We start from the raw sequence: 20,471 nt of genomic DNA, 5'->3' as shown, positions 1-20,471 counted from the left end.
AGTGTGTGGTCTAAGGTCACACCTAGACAGACCAGTTCTACTTCATGCTTCACCTTCTGACCATTCAGATAAACATTCAGTTCTCTGGTTGTGCTGGCGTGATGAAGATGGAACAAACTGGAGACTGTTTTTATAACAAGCAGTAAGGGAAGGTAGTACAAGATTTAAGTGAAGTGGTGATGGGGGTAACTGATCATATTTATAACAGTTTTTTTTTTGGAGGGGTACTTCACTCCTAAGTACCCAAAATCTAGCCACGATCAGCCTTTTAGCTTCTTGTAGGTGTCACAGAAGAACCAAGTTTTCAGGAACGATCCTGCCCAAGATGTTTGTTCTGTGTTCAGGGTGTGGAGTCAAAGATGAGGAGATGACTGAAGAAGCTGACACCACTAACAAGGTAAAAGGGACAGGGCAACACAGTAAGAAGAAAGAATAAACAAGGGGCACAGTTAGTGCCATGAAAGTAGGGCCAAGTTCATTGCTTCAACCTGATGCAGTGCAGGAGATGAAGTCAAGGAAAGGATTAAATTACTCGGTCAAATTGATTGGCTAGATGATGCTGGAAACTTTATTTTGTATGCAGTGGATGGGGCTGAGCATGGATGTCAGTGAGATTACAGTAATCAAGATGGGACATGAGGACTTGAAAGAGCATTTTAGTTGTAGGGATAGAAAAAAAAACATTAGATCCTGAAGAAGTTTTGGAGGAAGACATAGCAGGATTTGGACATGGCTTGAACACCTGGGCGACGAGGAGGCAGGAATCAAAGGTGACACTTAGTATACAGGGCTGAGTGACATGAAGATCATGTCTAAGGGAGAGGATGGAGAGAGTAAAGAGGGTTTAAGAGGAAAAATAAAAAAGTTAAAACTGAACTGCTTAAGTCTAACTTTTCAGTAACATCCAGGAGGAGATGTCAGAGAGGCTGAGATGCAGAATTGGGTGGGCAGAGATGAATAAGGGTTGGACAGGTGCATTTGTGTATCACCACAGACATCGTAAATGAAGCTGTGAAAGTACAGGATATCACCCAAAGAAAGTAAGTAACAAAAAGAAAAGGGATTCAAGGACAGAGCAACATGCAACCCCATAGACAAAGGAGGCCATGCCAAAGGAGACATGGAAGGGACAGATAATGAGGTAGCATGTGAACCAGAAAGGACAGTATCATAAAAACCTAGGGTGGATAAGATTTGAGAAGATTTAGACACTTTCGTATTCTCAGGGGTCAGTGAAGATAAAGTAGAGACCTTGAGATCATCAGAAGGCTTTGTGAAAACAGTTTAAGTGGAGTAAAGGTGGTGGAAACCAGATCCGAGAGGATCCAATACATAGCTGGAGAAGAGGAAATCAAGGCAACTTTTCTAACAGGCACGCTCAATTAACTTAGCAGTGAAAGGAAGAGGGAAGTGGAACTGAAGTTAGAGAGCCAAGAGCTCCACCTACTGGAAGATTTGAATGCTTGGTGGCAGCGCATTTTCAGTTTAGGCCCCCAACTTTGAGAATTAATATTTCTGTTCATCTGGCAGTGCCCAAGTTTGTTAAGCTTCAGAGCAAGGAGCAAAGACCATTTGCTTACTCAGGATTGTGCCAACAGAGTGAGGATGGAGTCTATTTATAATGCAATTTATGTTAACATTTTAATTCTTGGTTCAACCTGATTTTCTTTCATCAACATTGATTATTCTCTCTTAATATTCACATGTGCACCCCAAATCAAAAGAAGTTGGGCACATTTTACACACTGGACAATGCAAACCGAATAACTGAACAGACAGCCAATGGCCTTGCTGAGGACAACACAAGAGCTTTCTTCTCTCCAAACTTTATCTATCGGTAAAGTAACAGATGCCTTCTGAGATACTAGAGAACAAAGCGACAAGCTGTTGCAACTCCTCCAGTTTCAAACACTAATCTACATACAAACCCTACCTATTACATCACTAACTTTCAATTTAATGCTTTAGCCAATTCTCTTTCTAGGAAACAGATGACTCTCATGAAGTACATTACAATCAATATTTACATTCTATTACATGTTTCATTATCAATATTTACATTACTCAGACATACAAGGCAGTTTTACAGCTCTGCTGACCATGCTGACATAACTGACAGCCCAATGAATATTTTAGAAAAGTATGTAAGTGAATAAAAAAACAGATGGATGGGAACAAGGGTATAAGCCCAAAAGTTTAATTCACAATTTGTTCCAGCTACTAATCAGAAAATACACAAAATGTCCAAAGTATTTTCTTACCTGAAGGTACGAGAGAATCGCGCTCAATAATGCTTGCTGATGCCAAATCACTGATGATGTATTGCACTCTCAAGTGTTTGAATACTGTCAAGAATGCTCTTCCTTGTTCAGATTCTAAGAATGCAATGTCATCCTCAAAATCTGCAATATTACACGAGACATACACCATTATGGGTTTCCTAGAACTTGCTCATTTTGATTGTCTTCTAAAATATATACACATTTAACAGAAGGTCTTAAGCTCTCCAAATAGAGAAAGGCCAATTACATTTTGCAAGCAAAATTACCAGTGTGAAACAGAATAGATTTCTCAATTCCAAGGAAGTTAACAATATTTAAATAACTGTAAAGGCAAAACTATTAGACCAAATTGTTTTTATCCACTGAAATACAAGAGAGTTTGGCCAGAATTTTCAGAAGATCAAACAAAAATTTCACTAGACAAGTCAATAACAAAAATAAAGTAGTGTACCCTGAAATTATTTAGATTCAACGTGCATGGCCAAAACAGTTCAAGGGAAGACTCCTTAACAGTATAATGAGAACAGGAGGTGAGGTGAAGTAAATGAATGCATCTCTTTGGTATACATGGGGCAGTGTTTTTGGAGGGAGCTGAAAGACAACTACACTGTATTTGCTGCTGTATGTACTGAGCACTGAAGTTCTAAATCCCGCACCTTTTTCACAAACACTATATCCACACAAATAGGCTTACCTTTTCTACGCTTGGAAAACCAGGCATCAGCTTCAGTTAAAAGTTGTTTTAGTGGTCCATTCCAAGAAGGCACTAGCTGAAGGAACATCCACTAAATAAAAACAAATTTTTATAAGCTTATTTTAGATTCATAAAATATTATGTAAACACCCAAGACTAATAAATTTAATGTTATAGACACTATGAAGCTCCTGATAAAAACAAGTAATTAATTCAACTTCTAATTATTAGAAATTAATTTTGTAATCATAGTAACACTGGTATAATTAAATATATTTAAGATTAAAAGGGTATTTTCTAGGGCTGTCAAGCGCTTAAAAAAATTAATCGTGCAATTAATTGCACTGTTAAACAACAGAATACCATTTTCATATATTGATTTTGATTACAACACAGAATACAACGTGTACAGTGCTCACTTTATATTTTTTTGATTACAAATACTTACATTATAAAAAACAAAAGAGTATTTTTCAGTTCACCTAATACAAGTGCTGTCATGCAATCTCATTATACTGAAAGTTGAACTTACAAATGTAGAATTATGTACAAAAAATGACTGCATTCAAAAATAAAACAATGTAAAACTTTAAAGCCTACAAGTCCACTCAGTCTTATTTCTTGTTCGGCCAATCACTCAGACAAACAAGTCTGTTTACATTTGAAGGAGATAATGCTGCCCACTTCTTACTTACAATATCACCTGAAAGTGAGGACAGACGTTCTGATGGCACTGTTGTAGCCGGCGTCACAAGATATTTACGTGCCAGATGCGCTCAAGATTCATATGTCCCTTCATGCTTCAACCACCATTCTAGAGGACATGCGTCCATGCTGATGACGCATTCTGCTCAATAACCATCCAAAGCAGTGCGGACCGACGCATGTTCATTTTCATCATTTGAGTCAGATGCCACCAGCAGAAGGTTTATTTTCTTTTTTGGTGGTTCAGTTTCTGTAGTGTTACTCTTAAGACTTCTGAAAGCATGCTCCCCACACCTCATCCCTCTCAGATTTTGGAAGGCATTTCAGATTTTTAAACCTTGGGTTGAGTGCTGTAGCTATTTTTAGAAATCTCACATTTGTACCTTCTTTGCGTTTTGTCAAATCTGCTGTGAAAGTGTTCTTAAAAAGAAAAACATGTGCTGGGTCATCATCCGAGACTGCTATAACATAAAATATATGGCAGAAAATGGGTAAAAGCAGGAGACATACAATGCTCCCCCAAGGAATTCAGTCACAAATTTAATTAACGCATTTTTTTTTTTAAATAAGTGTCATCGGCATGGAAGCATGTCCTCTGGAATGGTGGTCGAAGCATGAAGGGCATACGAATGTTTAGCATATCTGGCACGTAAATACCTTGCGATGCCGGCTACAAAAGTGCCATGCGAACGCCTGTTCTCACTTTCCGTAAATGCAAAAAAACCTGTTTGTCTTAGCGATTGGCGGAAAAAGAAGTAGGACTGAGTGGACTTGTAGGCTCTAAAGTTTTACATTGTTTTGTTTTTCAGTGCAGTTATGTAACCAAAAAAAAAAAAATCTATATTCCTAGATTGCACTTTCACTATAAAGAGATTGCACTTCAGTACTTGTACGAGGGGAACTAAAAATACTACTACTATCATTTTTACAGTGCAAATATTTGCAATAAAATAATAATAATATCAAGTGAGCACTGTTCACTTTGTCTTCTGTGTCGCAATTGAAATCAATATATTTGAAAATGTAGAAAAACATCCAAAAATATTTAATAAATTTAAATTGGTATTCTATTATTTAACAGCGCGATTTAAAACTGCGATTAACCGTGATTAATTTTTTTTGGTTAATCGCACGAGTTAACTGCGATCGACTGCCCTGTTATTTTCACAGTACAATTATCTGTAAACAGTTTAAAATTCTGTCTACACATATTTTAACACCAAAAAGTCAAAATAATATAATCATTTCAGAATCTGAATATTACTTTACACTACAACACTGAAGTATCAAAAATTTTGAATAAATTGCGCTAAATTCATTCCTGGTGTAACTTCATTGGCTTCAATAATCTTACACCAAGGACAATCTGGGCCCTTTGCAAGTACCTTCTTGAGAGCAGTATACACATCCATCTCCACTTGCATGACAAATAGGTTAGAAGAGCTGATCAGCTGCTTCATGAGGTTTATGCTGGAAAAGAAAATACTATGAGACGATAAGTATAAAACTGTAAGTCAATCAAGTAATTAGTAATATCAAAGAAGAAAGAGTGAAGGAAGTTAATTCACTCTTGCCATAGCTAAGTGAAAGGTATAGCTGGTTGGCCATTTTCTGACAAAGCAGTTTTTCATTGGAAAATGCAGCTATCAAAACTGAAACTTGTGAAAAGGGCTGCTTTTGACAAAACTTTAGCTGGGAAGGCTTTTCCAGTCTCGGATGGAATTTCTGGTTACAGAGAGCACACAGAATTACCATTAGCTCAGTGGTTAGGATACTCACCTGGGATATAGGAGTCTCTGCTCTGCCTGATTTGGATGAGGTGAGTTTCCCTAATTACCAGGCTATTGGCAAATCTGGAGTGGGTCTTCACAATCTCTCCTACTAAAACTGTTCCACTTTGAATAAATAGCTAAATATTCATTGGGCCAGGGAGAGAGTGGACTAGAAGGGCATTCACCTGGCATATTGGAGACCCATGTTCAAATCCCTGCTCCAAATCAAGCTTAGTAGGAACTTGAATCTTGACAAGTCCCTACTAAGGTGAGTGCCCTAACCACTGTGCTATCAGCTATTCTGGGGTGGATTTTTCTGGTTTTTTTGCAAGGTTTCAGTTTTGACCCAGTGTGGAAAAGGAAAACAATTTAAGAGGAAAGGAGGTTCCTTCCCTATGACCACAGATAAGCGAAAGATTAAAGGATTTAGTCTTAGTTCACCAGTATATACACAATATTCTGATTCAGAGCACAAGATCTTGGTAAGATGAAAAGAAAAGTAAATGTTTAGGTGGGAGTTGAAGAAGAAAGGAAGTGACAAGCCACTAGGCAGGCATTCAGAAAAAAGTACTCTCTCATCCAAAAACTATAAATTATATTTTGAAGTTAATTTCAACCTTAACAATGGAGGGACTAAGGATCATCACTAACAACACTCTGTCAAATACCAAAAAAGCTTATTTTTAAAAATTATGAAAATTGATGCAATACCAACAGTGTTAAGTAAAAATCATGAATATCTAAAGAAAAACTTGTCAAACATCAACTGAGAACATTTTAAAGCTAAGTTATATAACACACACACACAAACAGCCAACCCTGGAAGTGTCCCATAACATAAAAAAAATGTTTATGGCCTAGTTCTTGTTGTAATGGTCATCAATATTCTAATATGCCACTTGCAACATGTTTTAGTCTACATATTTTGAGGTAACTATTTTAACCACTCAATTACCCAAGTTAATTGAAATCTGAATACCTGAGTTCTTTGAAGAGTTCAACACTCTGGTGAGTCATCAGGTTATTCAAAAGCCATTCAAGGCACCTAGATTAAAAGAAATCAGTTGATTATTCACAATTTTCAGATATCCATGTTGGACTATTAAACAACTGATCAAACTCTAAAATAGATTTCATAACTTCTAGTTGATTTAAGAATGTCTGATCTGAATACAAAACTGCCTGGATCTAAAAACTCCGATACATCTTATTCTTTAATACTACTTTAATTTGAATGATCGTAAACTTTAGAAAGGGTTAAAGAAACGTTTAAGACATTTTCAAAGTATGAGGTTTACTTAGATAAGCAGGACACTAACAGGAAACTTTTCAAAGGTTATCTTCTGTAATAGCAAAGGGAGGGCGGGCAGTCTGAATTGAAAAGGTGAAGTAAAGTACCTCCATGTCACATAAGGGGTTGCGGGACCATTTGTTGTTGGGGAAGAAGGTCCTGGATGGAGCACACTGCTCCCCAATTCTTCAAAGACCTTTACTATTCAGAACTTACATTTATTTCATGTTGAACATTCCAGCAGCACCAATATCCAATGAAATTAGAACTGAACAGCCAGTTACATTAATATTTTACTCTCCTTCTACGAAGTTAACCTGTCTTCTTTTCAAATTTACAATTAATTCCTTACATCCTCTGTACTACACTTTTTTAAAGGAAGCCCACGGTTTTCAAAATAGTAGAAACAGGAGAACTAAAACACGCATGATCCATGTTATACACTTAAAAAATTAAAGGGGACTAACTCATATATATAACTCACTGGTCAAATTTATATTTTGAAAAATGTTCCATCTTTAAAAGAAAATTTAATTTTAATTAACATATGAAAAACAGTCTGGAGAAAAAGGTTAATTCTTACTTTTTCTTCACAGAGTCTAATCCATAGGTCCCTGCTGAATTATAATAGCCACACACAGTTTTCACATTAATTGTTTCCTTCATAGTCTCGCCACATTGCTGTATTAAACCATCCTGTGAATAAATCCACAAACATTCAAAGTTTGTTTGTTTTTAAAAGCATAGCCTTATATTTTTATGGACATTACTGACAATTTAGTGAAGACCATTTATAAATACATTAAGTTTTCAAAGTTATATGCCAGAACAATACAATCAAACTCTTCCAAATAAGGAAACTAATATAGCTACAAATATTTAACAGCAACATGCACAATGCTGTTATAACAGGTAATTTAATCCTATTTACATCCTTGAGTAAGCCTCAATAAGCAATTTTATATTTCAACTAAAAGTGAGTCTTATGTTTACATAAAACTGCTTCACTGATATATGTGCTAAATAAGTATTAAGCAGCCCACTCTTTTTCCAATGATTGTTCTGAAAATGATTTTTATAATTAGGAGAAAGAGTGAACATCTTTAATATTTGTTCATGAGTGTGCCTTTTAACTACACTCTGAATTTTTATTTTAATCTAAATAAACCATAGGCTGCTATACTATCTGAATATGTCCATTACTTTATATAAAACTTACCAGCTGCAACATGCAGGCTGCTGCTAGGAGGGCAACAACACGACTGGGCTTTATTAAAACATCATCTCTATAGAGTGAGCCAAATGCTACCTGCAGAGCTAAAAAAGCACAAATTGTCAAATCTAAAGAAAAATAGCTATAATCTCACAGTTAGTAATTTAAAGTACACAATGTTTAAATGCTATGGATTCCTTTCGATTTATGCTGTTGCTAAAATTTTAAATTCTTTAATCTTGAAAAAAAGCTAAAATGGAAAAAGTGAAATCAAAAGAAAGCCAATGGACTGATCACAGAACATCATAACTACTGAAATACACCCCACGCCCACAAATGTGATTATTTTCAACTGGGTCATTAGGAAATATTTATGTCAAATGTATCACTTCTATAAGCCCTGTAGTTCTAACTACACACAGAAGCTGTACCCAGGAGAGAGAGTTCCATATTTTGATTCACAAGGATTTGAGAACTTTCTAAACAGTTCTCTTCAGTTCACATTTTTGAAAAGCAGAAGTAATACCTGAACAGTACAATTACTTACTTTGCTGTTTAAACAACTGGTATTCATCTTAACAGCTGAAAAAACACTTACACCATCAAATAGATCCAGGGAACCATAACACTGCAGAGTGTGATGTCTATGAATTATAATCCCACCATGCCATCACTGTAACATGTCAGGATACCAATCTGGAATTACTGTGTGTATCTCTCTCTCTCCCCAAGTCCTCCAACAGAACACCTCTTCTTGTTCTTCTTTATTCCTGGCTGCTTGGAGGCCAGGAAAGGATGCCAACAGCGCCAACACATATCCTCAAATCCATCCCAAGTGGAGAACCATGAAGAACACTCCTTTGACTGGCTGTCTTTCCAAGACAGCACAGAGAAAGAGGTGTTTCATTCAAACACTTGGGGCTCCACAAGAGCTGTATACAGTGTTCTGAAGAGCTATATGTTGTTCAAATCACTGCTTTAGACTGTGCTTCTTCAGTCAGTTTCTGGACCTTCACCACAGTTCCTGTCATAATCCAAGATTAAACTAAGCCATAAACAACTCGTGTTTTCTCTTGGGGGTAACTGTGGTTATTTACTGATTTGTCAGTTCTCAATTTCACTTATTTGAAAATAAACCCTCTTTTCAAACAGAGATGTCAGAGATTTAGCGTTTGCTTACCTTCTATATCAATATTCTGATCAGGAATCTCCAGTTCTATGATGTCCATGCTAGACTCCCTCCAAGAACCACTGAACATACTGGAAAAGTAGCCAGACTATTAAAAAAAACACAAGGAATCATTTCATTCAAATAATGAAAACCTGTAGCCAAAATTGTTAATCATCTTTAGCGATAAAATCAAGTAAGTTATAGGGTAAGTAAGCTGGAATAATTGTGACATATTTCCATGTCAAGAAGAACTAACAATATTTCTTCCAATTATGTGGAAATATTTACAAACATCGACCCACATTTCAATTCTATTTACAGAAGTAGAGACATTTGTTTTTCAAGTTATTTTTCCCCAATCAATTCAATTTTAAATAGGCAGAAAAGCTGTAAAAAGTTTTCCATTATAAATCATGATATCCACAGCATGTACTCATGTCCAAAATTTAACTTATAGCTATTTGTAGACAAAAAATCCTGCAAGCATTGATTTTTTTTAAAGCCAATTAAAAAAGAATGCATGCAAGACATACAGTTTAATTTACAAGATTGTGGTCTCAGACTAAGGACACACATACATCATAAAATTTGTGTGTAGGTAAATTCATACAAACACATACACATACACCATTTATGTTAATATACCTTTTTTAACAAAGTGTAAGGCATATAAAACTAGAATTTGATAGATTTCCATCCAAATGAAGTGAAAAATACTGCTTTACTAGGATTCATGATTTTCCATCTCAGCAGAAGGAGTGCCCATTATGAGATGCTATCACTCAGTGATGTTTACCTGAGAGATTAAAAAAATAAATCTATTTGTACAATAGCATATCTTCTGCACTGTTACCCAATATTTCCACTGATGGCAGCAAATTATAGCATATGTATCTAAAATCAAAAGTTTACCAAATCTGTATTCCCCCACCTCACGCTCTATTTATGAGCAAAGAAATACACCACTGTTGCTTTGTAATCAAGAAACTGGATCGTTTGTTCCCTACTGGTGGAGAGCTTAGTACACTCATGGCTATATCCAAATGTACTGGGCTAACTCCTAGATTTCATGGAGAATAGTGTGTTTTAACAAGCAGCGCCAAAAAACTTAATTTACATCTCTCATTCATATACACCTCTACCTCGATATAACGCTGTCCTCGGGAGCCAAAAAATCTTACCGCGTTATAGGTGAAACCGCGTTATATCGAACTTGCTTTGATCCACCGGAGTGCTCAGCCCCACCCCCCCGGAGCACTGCTTTACCGCATTATATCCGAATTCGTGTTATATCGGGGTAGAGGTGTATATTGCATCTCTCATTCAGTACCTCAGTGCCATCTAGTGGGCAAAATTCACAAACTAATGTACAAGCTAGGAGAGCTAAAGCTGACAGATGGTCATCAAGACACAGAAGCAATCTGTCCAATATGTAAAGGTGGAGTGATAGCTTCACCAATAGTAAGATTACAGATATACTGTATAATATTGAGAAAACAGTTTAACCCTACTGATTTAGTTCCAATTAAAGGTGATAGTCCCTTACATGAATCAATTTTGAGATTTAACTCAACAAAATTTCCCTTTACATGATGTCTCTTAACTTAAGAGACAAGGTCAATATGGTGCAAAATCCACCACTTTCTCAAAAAAGTTTTGAATTTAACATGCACTGAATATTTTAAATTAAACATTAAATGCTTTCGCATTAAGCCACATCAAGATTTTAAAAGAAATATTACAACCTTTTACAAGATAATGACAAAGCTGTATTGGAAAAATCAAGACAGATTAAGTGATTTGCCCAGCGTAGCACAGGAAGTCTATGGCAGAGCCAAGACCAGAACACAAGTCTAACTCCTGCCTGTACTTTAACCACAAAACCATTCTTCCTTTTTAGAAAGTAAACAACAGAACCACAGGGAAAAATAAACTGTTCTGTTTGAGATTATTTTAGGAACTACATGAAAAATATTAGGTAAATTTTTCACCTCTGACTGGGAACTGCAGTGAGTTTATTCTTTCTGCTTGCATATATTTTATCCAAAAATATGTCTTCTATAGAACTGTTTACACTACAGCACACAGATATAAAGAAAAAGAACCTTAATTTAATGTTTGTCCAAATTTACTTCAACCACTGTGGCACTACAGTGCCTCTGATTAAAGTTTGTCTGCTGATTTTGTGCAACAGTACCACAAAAAATTGGTAGGGGGATTTTCAGATGTAGCGCATGAAATTACTTTTAATTCTTTAAAGGCTAACGAGATTTCAAGGTGACTCATTTTAATACTAATTAAAATGTTGCATATGACGACTTCAAACTAGAATTTTGTCTTTCACAGTTTTTGCCATGAGGAAGCCATGGTTTCTCCTATTGTTTCCCCATGGCAAAAAACTGTTCTTATCAATGCAAATCACTACGTGTATGAATACTATCCCTTGATAGTAGAATTCCCATTGAAGTGTACCTTATTCTCCTTAACCTCTCATGTCCCCATTGTTTACACCAGTGGTTCTCAACCAGGGGTATACGTACCCTGGAGGGTACACAGATGTCTTCCATCTAAATAATTGCCCGGTTTTACAAGTTACATAAAATGCACTAGTGAAATCAGTACAAACTAAAATTTCATATGGACAATGACCTGTTTATACTGCTCGCTATACAGTACTATACACTGAAATGTAAATACAATATGTATATTCCAATTGATTTATTTTACAATTATATGGTAAAAATGAGAAAGTCAGCAATTTTTCAGTAACAGTGTGCTGTGACACGTTTGTATATTTGTGTCTGATTTTGTAAGCTGAGGTGAAACTTGGGGATATGCAGGACAAATCAGACTCCTGAAAGGGGTACAATAGTCTGGAAAGTTTGAGAGGCACTGGTTCACACTATGGATCATGGATAGTTTCTGAATATGAAACTCAAAATTAAATCTGAAAACAAAATAATGGAACCAGCAGTAGCTTTTAATCAGAGCTGCTGTAGATTTGGATGTGTGTTTTTTGTTGTTTTAAATGCTCAGTCTCAATTTTAAATCTAAGAAACTGGAACAGAACATAATCACAGTTCACACCAACAGTGCATCATATGAAATGCATTCATCTGATTACATCAAACCCTATCCAGGACTCCATGTGGTCAAGATCTGTTTGGCAGAGATCTGGATATTACCCTGTTATACAAATGTATCAGTCAACAACAGCTTGAAGTGTTGTCTTTTGTAGAAGCACAAGGGGAAAAGCATCAGGTATAACGGTGTCAACCCAACAGTAATCTCTGGGAGAATTATTTGATAAGTGGTGGTTCCAGAATGAAGCAATAGTGGGCTGGAGTTTGAATGCAACACAAGGCTGAACAGTACCTCAGTCCAGAGGTAGAAGTTGCTTTCAGCTCACTGAAGTCTGAGCTTCAAATTAAGTTGGAGATGGGGCTTTAGCACAAAAGAGACATCCGCTACTGTCAGCCAGAGGAATCCTACTCAGACTCGCCACCTAGGTATTTGTCTGAGAACCAGGTTAGTTGCTGATGCACATGCACTGAAAGACAACTCCATTCTAAGTAAACTGGCATCCAAGTTCACTAGTGAGCTCTTTGGGACATGCACCTTATATTTACAATTAAGTCACTCTAAGAAATTCTGTGAATAAGAACTGTATCTTCTGTATTAATTACTTTTAAATATGTTTGTTTTATAAATATCTGGGGCTGGTGTTATGCAGTCATATAAAAAAAAGTTGTTTAAAAGCAAAAAGCATGCTGTTAGCCTGAACGAACCTCTTTCACAGCCTAACCATTACTCATAAATAAGGCTGCATGTCTGTCACAGAGGTTACGGAAGTCACAGATTCCGTGAGTTTCTGTGACTTCTGCGCGGCCGGTGTGGCTGGCTCTGGGGCTACCTGAGCACTTGGGCAGCTCCTGGGCCAGCAGCAGCAGCTCCCAGCCAATGGGAGCTGCGAAGCCAGCGGTCTGGGCAGAGGCAGCACGCATAGCTGCCTGGCCACGCCTTTGCCTAGGAGCTGAGAGGGGGATGTAGCCACCTCCAGGGAGCCCCCCAGGTAAGCGCCGCTCAGAGCCCACCTCACCCTGTCCTGTGCCCCAACCCCCTGCCCCCTCCCACATCCAAACTCTGTTGCTGCTGGAGGAGGTGCGGAGCAAGGGAGGGAGCCTGCCCCCACCTATGCCCCAACACGGGTCCCGGGCCACGCACCGCCACCCGCGCCCCCTTCCCCCCAGCACCCAGGCCGCCCTCCCCTAGCACCCGCAGCACCCCCCCCCCAAGTTTTAGTCAGGGGTATTTAGTAAAAGTCATGGACACGTCAAGGGTCGTGCATTTTTGTTTACTGCCTGCGACCTTTACTAAAAACGTAGCCTTACTCATAAATAAGGTACATACAATTTTTTGACTGGTTTAGAACAGTTGACCTGTCGCGCACATTATACTCCTTCCTTGCTTGAGATCTTGAGAAGGAAAGCTTAAAAACCAACAATCTCAAAGCAGAAGGACCACTGATGATAAGCATAACCTCTACTTTAGAAACAGAAACCTACAGTATCAGATAGTGAATGTGAAAGCAGTTACTTCCTTCATCTTTTTGAAACCGGAGGTCTTTAGACTAGTACAGAAAGGAAAGAGACAAATTTTTGAAGTCCAGCATTCTTCACAAGCCCTGTTCTTTGTAGCAAAGGCTTTCCTATATGCATTTCTCACACAATGCTGTAAACAATATACTACTGACTCGAAAGTTCATCCAAGTTGAGGGATGGAAAAAGATGTTCACATTTTGCCTTCACTCATAATGCTCTTAGTTTTAAGCATGCAAGTTATTTACTATCACTGCAGAGGACTAGCCATTAATTGTTCTTTCTAGCTGAAAAAATTAGCAGTATATTACAGTATTTCATTAATTACATGCACACCTCCCATACAAGGCTACAAATCTTTAGAAAGTTTACACAAGGATGAGAGGGCTGGATCAGTGATTGGCAACTGAGCTGTTGTCAAGAGCATCTGAAGCACAAGATAGGGTGCTTTATATTTTTGCATAGAAACAAACAAACAAAAATATTAGAAACTGGAAACGGGGGTCAGAGGGAAGGAAAGAGATGAAGAAAAAACAGATCTATTCTTGAAATTTACAGAATATTGTTTATTTTACTAAAATGAGTTTCTACTGCAAAAAAGGAAAACCACCTACCTGACACAAATATATCTTGTGCAAGTTCCACTCCTCTCCCAGAGCACAGATCTTAATATCACTATTTTCACCATTCAAAAACAGAGTCTGATAAATATACTTGGATGTACTTTTTAGTTTTTTCCTGGATAAAAAAAAAACAACCCAAAAGACATACACAAGCTGTGGAATTCTGCCACAAAGAAAATGAAAATATTTGTCAAGCACTTGATTGCTTACAGCACCACCTCAGAAGTTGGCTAGCAAGATTTTCTTCTCTTCCTTTACTCATTAGACAGTTATAGACCATTTCCCCCCATGTGTTGCTGACAGAGCTCATGTGACTTATGTTTACTTTCTTTGTGTTTACTACAGCTAATTAGTTTTCAGGACGTTCCCAGAGCGAATAGGAGAGCTAACAGAAGTCCCAAAGCCAACACCTGCCCCTGCACTCAAACACACCCTGCCAATTTTCATGGGTCTAGAATCCCTTTTTCCAGAATTAGTTTTCTCTGTCTCCTCTCCTCCCCTCCCCTCCTTCTTCTATGTGACAAGCCTCCGGAGAGCAGAGGAAACTCAGCCCTTCCTACATCCCCAAACCTTCTTGGCCTCCCCATCCAGCTCAGACACCCCCCAACTCCCCACATTTCATCTCCACCAACCCTTCCACCCTCCCTAGTCACCCTTCAAATCCCTCCCTCCACCCCTACCCTTAAGGCCCCATAACTATACCTCCCTGACCCAAACCAGATCCACCCTGCTCCAGATACCCCCGCCCCCGCCAGCCATAACTCCAACAAATCCCTCCACCCCCGCCAGCCAAGACCCAACGCCAGCCAGGACCTCCCCAAGACCCCCCCAGCCGAGACCCCACCAAACCTCCATCAGCCAAGCCCCCCCACTAGCCAGGACCCCCCATCCCCCGTCAGCCAAGACTCTCCACCAGCCAAGACCTCCCCCCAAAAAACCCAGACGAGACCCCCCACCAGCCAGGCCCCAGACGAGACCCCCCACCAGCCAGGCCCCCCATCTCCCACTACCTGCGCGGGGTGTTGAGCAGCCGCTCCTCGCGCTCATCGTCCCCGTCGCTGTCGCTCTCGCCCGGGCCCTCGGGCCCGCCCCGCTTCCTCTTCCCTCCGCGGCTGCCCCGGTCCCCGTCTGCCCCCTCCCCGCGAGGGGGCGCCACCCGCCGCCTCAGCACCCGGCTGCTCAGCGAGCCCATGGCGGCTGAGCCGCCGCCTCCTCATGGGGCCGCCCGGAGCGGAGCGCCCAGCAAAAGGGAGGGGGGGGGAGGGAATTAGCAACGCCCAGCCACTTCCATTGTCATCGCCACAGAGGCCGAGGCCACGGCGCATGCGCTGAACAGGACAGGCTGCGCATGCGCTAGGAAAGGCCCTACGGCGCATGCACCTACGAAACTCCACGGGGGGGAGGGAATTAGCGCATGCGCTAGGAAAGTCGCCCTACGGCGCATGCAGCAACGAAACTCCACTGGGGTAGGGGAAATTGGCGCATGCGCACTGTGTTCTCCTGTGGGGGTGAGCGCGAGCCTGCCTGCAGCAGGGGGCCCATGCCGCAAAGCTGCTCCCATTGACCGCAATGGCTCCTGCTTTGCACCTATTGCAAAAGGCATCCCCTCTCTCTTGCTGGTGGCTGGCTGCGCCTATGGATAAAGGCTCTGCCCTGCACTGAGTGCAGCGTTTGTTTTTGAGCGGTCCCGTTGCAAGGCATTCCCTCTGCTGACTTGTGTGGGGGTGTTCCTGCTGTAAGTGGCCCCAGCCTTGGCTTCAGCTGGGGTTGCAATAACTAGCCCAGAGGGAGTCAGACCACTGGGGGGAAAGGGGGATTTATAGCACGCACTGAATCGCCAGGGATGTGCCTGCCCTTATTTAAACCCACTCCCACCCCAGGGGAGGACTCAGGTGTCAAAAGAGTTCTGGGGGCAAGAAATGATAATACAGGGATAGGCGTGAGGTCGTGGGATCAAAAAAAGGGAACCTGGGGGGGTGTTGTATCAAGCAGGCAAGGTACTAACAAGCTTCAACAGGACTTTATTTTTACAGTGGAAACCTCTTTTCCAAGCTGCACACTCTGTAACTCTCACTCAGCCTCCTCAACTCCTCCCCCCTCCTTCCTGTTTCCTGTTCTTTCAGACTCCCAACAGCCAGTGCTCCCAGTTCTAATCATTACAAGCACATCTAAACACCATAGGGGGGCACCGAGTAGAGAAACCTGAACAGCACCTACTGCTCCATGAAAGAGTCTGTGGAGCAAGTGAACACAGAGGAACTCTGCCTGGAGATGTGACTTAAGGGAGAATCAGAAATAGGCCCCACAGTTGCAGAGCACCTTCCCATCCAACATCCTCCTTCTGGTATAGTAGATAGCCACTTTGGCCAGTGCCAACCAAGAGACGGTTGATGAGGAGGTAGGGTTACCATATTCAAACATTTAAAAAAGAGGACACTCCACGGGGCCCCAGTCCTGCCCCCAGCCCTGCCCCAACTCCGCCCCTTCCCCACCCCCGGCCCCGCCCAACTCCGCCCCGTCCCTGGCCCCGCCCAACTCTGCCCCTTCCTCACCCCCATTCCAACCCTTTCCCCAAAGTCCCTGCCCCAACTCTGCCCCCTCCTCTGAGCACCCCACATTCCCCCTCCTCCCTCCCGCTCTGATCTTGGTTGGGGGTTGCTAAGTGCTTCCCTGCTCCCCACTCGCCCTGCAGCCTCTGCACCCCCCACCCCTACAGCCTCTGTGACCCCTGCTCCCCACTCGCCCTGCACCCCCCCACCCCTGCAGCCTCTGCGCCCCCCACCTGCCCTGCCCCTGCAGCCTCTATGCCCCTGCCTGCCCTGCTCCTCCTTGCCCTGCAGCCCCTGCACCCCCCCCCGCCCCTGCAGCCTCTGTGCTCCCTGCTCCCCACTCACCCTGCAGCCCCTGCACCCCCCCCGGCCCTGCAGCCTCTGTGCCCCCTGCTCCCCACTCACCCTGCAGCCCCTGCACCCTCCCGCCCCTGCAGCCTCTGTGCCCCCGTCTGCCCTGCCCCTGCAGCCTCTATGCCCCTGCCTGCCCTGCTCCTCCTCGCCCTGCAGCCTCTGCACCCCCCCGCCTGCCCAGCTCCCCCGCTCCCCCAGCAGCCTCTGCCTGGCGGGGGCTTCGGATGCTCAGCGGCGACCGGGGCAGCGCGGGTCCCTGCAGCCCCGGCACACGCCGCATTCCCTGCCCCGCGCCGCAGCCTCCTTCCTGCCGCGCAGGGTGATGGGGCCACAGGAAGGGTCCCCCAGTGGCCGGGGAGTCCCCGCCCGTGAGGGAAGCCCGAGCCGTTGGCTGGGCCCGGCCTCCCCGTGGTCCTGCGGGCTTGGCTGGGGCGCGTGGTCCGCCCGGCCTCCGGGGGCAGCAGCTGCCCCTTCGCCGCCTTCTGCGGCTGCGCCCTCCCTTCCCCCGCCCGAGCTCGCTACAATGTAGCCGGGCGGCTGGGCTGCGCTGCGGACCCGGCGGGTCGTGCTGGGGCCAGGCGGACCCTGGCTTATGCTGCCTCCCTATTTCCCCGGACATGTCCGGCTTTTTGGCAATTCCCCCCGGACGGGGATTTGAGTACCAAAAAGCCGGACATGTCCTGGGAAATCCGGACGTATGGTAACCTTAGAGGAGGTGTCAGCTCACCAGAGGTTGCAAGAGTTAGCCTAGGGTGGAGTCGTGTATCCCTCGGTAGAATTTTTCTCTCTGCCCACCAATCCTATAGTGACTTTGCAGGCTGTTAATTTTATCACTGTATTAAGCAAAGGGCACAAGTTGAGTGGTAGAGCAGATAATGTTTATGGAGACTGTCTTCTAAAAGGAAGAAATGTAGGAGGAGGGAATGCAATGGGATGAGTGTAGTTGCCTGATATTTCAGTCTTCTGAAAGCACCGTTGTGTGGCTGCTCAATTGCATCAGTGTTTAATAGAGCAAAGGGGAGAAATAGGAATGGAGAAGCAACCCTATCCCCCCTTTTAAAAAAACCTCCAAGTGCATTAAAATAGGTGATAGTTTATAATGTCCTTCTAAAAGCGAAGTATAAAATTTTGCATATGCAGTGGGGAAAAGGATTGGTAGAGAACTAATTGGCAAAGGTGACCATTGCTGTAGGTGTAGAATAGAATACATCTGACCTCTCCTGAAAGATTTTGTCCTTGCCTTCAACTACCAATACTCATCAAAACACCATTTGTTTCTTAAAAGTGAAATTGTGTGTTTACATTTTAATACCCCAAACTCTAGTAAGGTTGCAGGAGAGCGGGGGAAATCTTTTTGTAGAACAAGTGCTTGTCATCATGGTGAGTGACTAGGGTCAGCAGAAAATGATTAATTATTTGGGTAATAATGGGGTGTCTGTGATGCGCCAGATGCTTTATAAACAAGAAGGAAAGCTCTGAAGAACTTATGCCGAGGATAATTTAGTTGGTATTGGTCCTGCTTTGAACAGGGGGTTGGACTAGATGACATCCTGAGGTCTCTTCCAACCCTAATCTTCTATGAAAAGGTTAAAGGGTGGGGGAAAGGAGAACATAAACGTGAAGTGGCCAAGTTAGCAATTAGTAATTTGCTTGAGACACTTTGACTAACCCTCTTTCCAGTCATACTTTTAACTATTAGTTAGCTAACTTCTTATGGGTATCATTCTCAAAAAGGTCTTCTGAGGGATCTGACTGTGATGAAAGCAGTGGGTTTATGCACCAACTCAGAAAAGGCAGTTATTTACCCATAGACATCTGCAAAACTAACTCATCCTTCAAAGTCCTCCATAAAATTCTTTGGTATGAGGCCTACAAAAAAATAGACTACAGCTTGGCTGAGACCACACCAACATTGTCTCAGTTTCCTTGTACGCCCCCGACCCCCATTTGTCCATACCTATCTGTTGTTTGTTTTATACTTAAAGTGTAAGCTCTTTGGAGGCAGGGACTGTCTTTTTGCTGTGTTTGTACAGTGAGGGCCTGATCTGTGACTGGGGCTCCTATGTGCTGTGATAACACAAAATAACAATAGTTGTAAGGAGTGGCATGGAAGAAAGTGGGAAGATGGTTGGAGGAAACAAAAGGGGGCGGTGTAGTGAGTATCAGTGGCAGGCAGCAGACTTACGACTGATCTACACTCAAAATTTACATCAGCATAACTACATTTCCCAGGGATGTGAAAAATCCACACAGCTGAGAAATGTAGCTATGCCGACCTAACCCCTGGTGTAGACGGCAGTAGGTTGACCGAAGAATTCTTCCATCAACCTAGCTACCACCTCTCAGGAAGGTGGATTAACTACCAGCGATGGGAGAAGCGCTCCTGTCACTGTCTACAGGGAAGTGCTACAGCTGCACAGCAGCTCTGGTACTGTAGTGTTTTAAGTGGAGACACAGCCTTAGACAAAATAAGTTACCATATATGCAAAGTCTTAAAAACAAGGACAAAGAGCTTGAACTTGCTGTAGCTTAGAAGGAACGATGCATTGGAGTTGTATTATCTATTCTGCTGCTTCCCCTACAGTAGAGATCCCATTTTCACATATGGGGGGACCAAGGGCCAAAACTACTGCTGAAACACAGGATCTTCCTGTGGGAGTCTTGACTTTAGCTGATCTGAGGGGACTTGTAGGCAGGTCTTCCTTCCACCCTTATTTTGCAAGAAGGATAAACCCCATTTCTCCCCTCTCCTGGTAATGAAGACTTCCTCTTCCCAAGGACCCTCCGCTGGGTTTTGCTGTGGTGGGGGCAGTCCAGACCACACTTTGGAGAGGCAGCTGATGTGAAGTTGTGGGAGGGGCGAGTAAACACAAGCCTCGCTAAACCAGTGCGATGCCCCTATGCGATTTCATCTCATTCCAAAAAGACACCTTTTGGAATTCAGAGTAAAGAAATGATTGGTTTATTACATTGAAAAAGTGAGCACTGGCCAGCGAGCCATTTGTATGGTAAAGCCAGAGGGCATGTGTGAACCTGCTGTAGTGATAAGGCTGAGTGGTTTCTTCTTACTGAGCAGCGGATTGTTGTAGTGCTTGGACTTCCTGCCAACAACCCTCCTCTGAAGAAGGGAACATAAAGACAACAGAACACAGAGGCAAAAGTGACTTGTCCGAGGCCAGAGAGAGGGTCCAGTTTTGCACCTGGCCAAGTCAATGGGAG

General features: G+C 42.3%; 1 protein-coding gene across 1 annotated transcript in view; it reads right to left on the bottom strand.

The window, feature by feature from the left end:
* The window catches only part of GMCL1 (germ cell-less 1, spermatogenesis associated), a 29,166-nt gene extending 14,724 nt beyond the window's left edge, over positions 1–14,442 (bottom strand). The window contains exons 1-8 of the mRNA XM_065398600.1: positions 14,341–14,442; positions 9,138–9,234; positions 7,964–8,061; positions 7,328–7,440; positions 6,433–6,498; positions 5,067–5,151; positions 2,977–3,067; positions 2,262–2,402 (exon numbers count right to left, since the gene is read on the bottom strand). Of these exons, the coding sequence (XP_065254672.1) occupies positions 2,262–2,402; positions 2,977–3,067; positions 5,067–5,151; positions 6,433–6,498; positions 7,328–7,440; positions 7,964–8,061; positions 9,138–9,216 (673 nt within the window). The 5' untranslated portion in view covers positions 9,217–9,234; positions 14,341–14,442. The remainder of the gene's footprint in view (positions 1–2,261; positions 2,403–2,976; positions 3,068–5,066; positions 5,152–6,432; positions 6,499–7,327; positions 7,441–7,963; positions 8,062–9,137; positions 9,235–14,340) is intronic.
* Positions 14,443–20,471: the final 6,029 nt, after the last annotated feature.

The sequence above is a fragment of the Emys orbicularis genome, chromosome 2, assembly GCF_028017835.1.
Source record: "Emys orbicularis isolate rEmyOrb1 chromosome 2, rEmyOrb1.hap1, whole genome shotgun sequence".
NCBI classification, from domain to species: domain Eukaryota; kingdom Metazoa; phylum Chordata; order Testudines; family Emydidae; genus Emys; species Emys orbicularis.
This window is presented reverse-complemented; position numbering and strand designations above follow the sequence as displayed.